Source organism: Anarrhichthys ocellatus, unplaced genomic scaffold (genome assembly GCF_004355925.1).
Source record: "Anarrhichthys ocellatus isolate YVR2014 unplaced genomic scaffold, GSC_Weel_1.0 scaffold81, whole genome shotgun sequence".
Lineage (NCBI taxonomy): Eukaryota > Metazoa > Chordata > Actinopteri > Perciformes > Anarhichadidae > Anarrhichthys > Anarrhichthys ocellatus.
Window position 1 is genome coordinate 1,581,829 of NW_022280111.1, and position 3,791 is coordinate 1,585,619.

The 3,791-nt window shown below is 43.3% G+C and overlaps 1 protein-coding gene across 1 annotated transcript in view; it reads right to left on the reverse strand.

Annotated features, from left to right (window-relative positions):
• LOC116398293 (uncharacterized) overlaps positions 1-3,791 on the reverse strand; it is a 27,245-nt gene that overhangs the window by 18,811 nt on the left and 4,643 nt on the right. The window contains exon 7 of the mRNA XM_031874476.1: positions 2,800-2,874. Coding sequence (XP_031730336.1) covers positions 2,800-2,874 — 75 coding nt within the window. The remainder of the gene's footprint in view (positions 1-2,799; positions 2,875-3,791) is intronic.

Below are 3,791 nucleotides of genomic sequence, written 5' to 3' on the forward strand. Positions count from 1 at the left end.
ACACACACACACACACACACACACACACACACACACACACACACACACACACACTCACACACACACACACTCTCACACACACACACACACACACACACACACACACACACACACACACACACACACACACACACGCACACACACACACACACACACACACACACACACACACACACACACACACACACACACACACACACACACACACACACACACACACGAGCGCAGAAATACCACTCTCGGGAGACGGTGGTGATTCATTTTGTAAGATGCAACAGAACTAATATTGGGAGTGAGCCTCTGTTAATGAGCGGGTCTTTGATGTGTAAATCCTCCCGGTCCCAGTGCAAAGCCGATAAGGTCTCCCCGCAATCCTGCTCAGGTGCGGCCCTGCTCCCCTCTGCAGCGCTTATCTATCCAGATACTCTAAGACCTCCGACTGCTAATAACCCCGTATCTAAGAGAGGAGCAATACGCTCCTACAAGCCCCCTTGCTGAACAAAAGCTAGAATTACCGGCTGTGTGCCTCAAGGCGTTCCTGAGATATCGCCCTGAGAATGGACAGGACGGATGGACAACCCGAAGACATTATCTCTCCGGAAGTGGAAAACATGGAGGAACAGTTGAAGGATGCCATTGGCGCGATGATGCATCCTTTCTTTCTTCATACTGCACATCTCATTCCTGTTTCTATTTTAACTCCCCCCCCGCCACTGAAATCCGACACCGATGATAAAATGATTTTTTCACAAAGTAAATGCAACTCCCCGTTGCTTCTCCACAGAATAATTGGATTGTGGCTGCGCTGTGGTGTACTCAGTGAAATAAATGCCTATTAATCGGAGGATAATTGGACGCGTGCCCCTGATAAATGGTGCTGCTCCACTTTGAGTCACGTACAAATTAGGCCATTTTAAGGGATCCATTTCTTATCTGGCTTCACTCATGCTTCTATGAGATGTGAGCTAGTATTGGTGGACGGATGCAAAGTATCACGGAGTCATGCCGGAAATGAGAGTACTTGATATTTGTTGATGTTTTCCTCCTGTGATATTAAAGCAGAAATGAGTCAGCATTTTTGCACTCCAGGTCCCCTCGTCTCAAAGTCAATGTTTTTGTATTTAAATGTGTTTTTGATTAGATGCCTGAAATAAGGTCTGTGGGTAGCGCAAGCTTAAGAGGTTTTAAAGTTTTGCTCTACGGAATAAAATATGTCAGCAAATACTCCACCCATTGATTTTGAGGATTCTACGCCTTTTAAAAATGGCAGTTAATAACAAATGGTGGAATGAGACCCTCACGTTGACTAGTCTGCTTTTACTTCTTTACTTTTTGCTTCTGGTGATTGCATTCATGTATTTGTTACGTATTAACTTGGTGAACTAAACGTGTAAGTATAATCAACTTTGCCACAACGGCAATAATCTAAAACAATCCCACTGTTTTCTTCCGAGGGAACCTTCCAGGTTGGCCCTACAAAGACAAGTCATACCTGAAGCACTCTCTGTGTTCAGATAAATAACTTTAAACATGATTCAAATTACTTCTGGGGTTCCTCATGGCTGAGTGATAGGACCACTGATTCATTGCACAAAAATGCAAATACAAAAACACTGAGATGAATGTTCTTTTGCAGATGAAAGGATGTTTTTGTATGTAGAAATTTGAAAATAACTTTTGGAAAAACTGAAAGTTGGTTTGATTTAAACATACAAAATCCCCAAATTAAAGAAAGACTAAATTCATCATCTTTGGTAACCATGTGACACATGAAGCAATGTATCTGAGTGATGTTTAAATTTAAATAGTGTCTGAAATCAACTCTTTTAGGGCTGTACATAGTAATAATAATAATAATAATAATAATACAGTGTTGCACAAAACCAACACAAAACCAATGTTATACTTCCAAAGAGCTATATAAACTGTAAATAAATATTCTGCACCAAGAAATCTGTACACACAGTGTAGATGCACTTCAGAGATGTGCTCGTTATGTAGCCACCGCTGCTCAGCTGTCAGCTACATCTAAAAGCTTAGCGTGCTCTGCTACATTATGTAACTGATTAATTACAGTCTCTTCGGCGGTGAAACACCTTTTAAGGATTACACATGACACGCTTCGCTTGTAAACAATCTGAGATGCGGTTAGCGTCGACAAGTCTACCAACATTCCCCCATCCACTCTTTTATCATTAATAATGCCCCGACCCCCCTGTATGATAATGAATGCATAATGAGATGTATGCTGTGACAATGACTACCACTTGACATATATATCTCGCTTGGAGGATTAAAGCAGTGTTATTACACTGTCTGTCACTCAGTCCCGACCACCGCCACAACCCTCATCTGTCTCACGCTAAAGGAGCGCGATCAGCTAATGGCTTCCTTTGGCCTCCCATTAATCACGCTAATGAGCCCCGCCCAGCAAAGATAATCAACCATTCTCACCCGCAGAAGCCAATAAGGGAGAGAGTTTGGAGCTTCGCTTGTGAAGCACTCTGCCTCCGCTCTCCTCATCCTAATCCTCTTTCTTGGTACATTTCCCTTTTTTTATTTCCTCTTCCCTGCTTCTCGCTTTTATCAGCTTCCTCTCTGCCCTTCAGAGCTCCTTATCGTCCCCCCTCTGCTCCTATTCCACTGCCCTCTTTTCTCCTTCTTTTCCACATCCCTCCCTAGTTCCTGCTTCTTAAACATCTCTCCGTCTTCTCTCCTCTTCCACCTTCTTTCCATCCCCCCCGTCCCCCCCTCCAGTTCCATCCTCTGACACACCCCTGAAACCAGCTACAAACTCACCAGTACTCCATCCACTGGTTGTCCTCGAAAACGTCCTCTGGGATGGGATTGATCAGCACCAGGTCTGACACTTGCCTGAGGACAGAGAGAGGACACTCGGATGAAGTAAGACTCATTGACCACCCCTGTGCACTTTACCCTCCTGGACCGCCCCCCGGCCGTAATGAGCGCGAGATGGATGGCTGTCCTGCCGTCCGTCTTTCCCGTAGATTCCCCCACAGACAGATGACCACACGCCCGCCAGATCCAGGGGCAATATTTCCATCCGGAGAGGTGTCATCCACCCACCTTCATTTTTCTCCCTTAGCGGCAGCAACATCGTGCCTGATTAAATACTAAATCTTTGGGGCCTGGTTGCGGGCTACTTGTCACGTTAATCACTGCGTTGACTCCGAGATGGACGAGTCATGGGGGAGGATGGGAATGGACACTGGAGCAGATTTTGTGAAGAGTGACTTTGGGAGGCGTACAATACTTGCAAGCTCTTACAGCATACGCAGTATTTGAGAGCAACTATGTATGTTACATGTAACAGAGTTACGCAATTAAATCAATAAATACATCTATCTAATTGTCATTTGTTACAGTTACTGCATTTTGACACTATTCAGTGTTGAGTACTGCTGTGAGGTTTTTAGGAGATTTTGAGGTTTAAAACATTTATTAAAAAAATAATCAAATATACATGACTTTATTTATAATATATTTATAATTCAAATGTGTGTGATTTACTATGAAGTCATTTTAAGATGACCTATTTCAAAATGATTTATTAGACACATAAAAGATAAGTGTGCTAATGTTCTGTATTGTTATATTATCAACAAATCCTATGGAAACATCCCCAATAAGTGCACTATGTATTCATGTGTGAGTACAATCACAAGCAGCGACTCATGTCTGCTGGTCTTTGATGGTGGATGATGATGATGGCTTGCCTTGTAAACACACGCTCACACACACACACACACACACACACACACACACACACA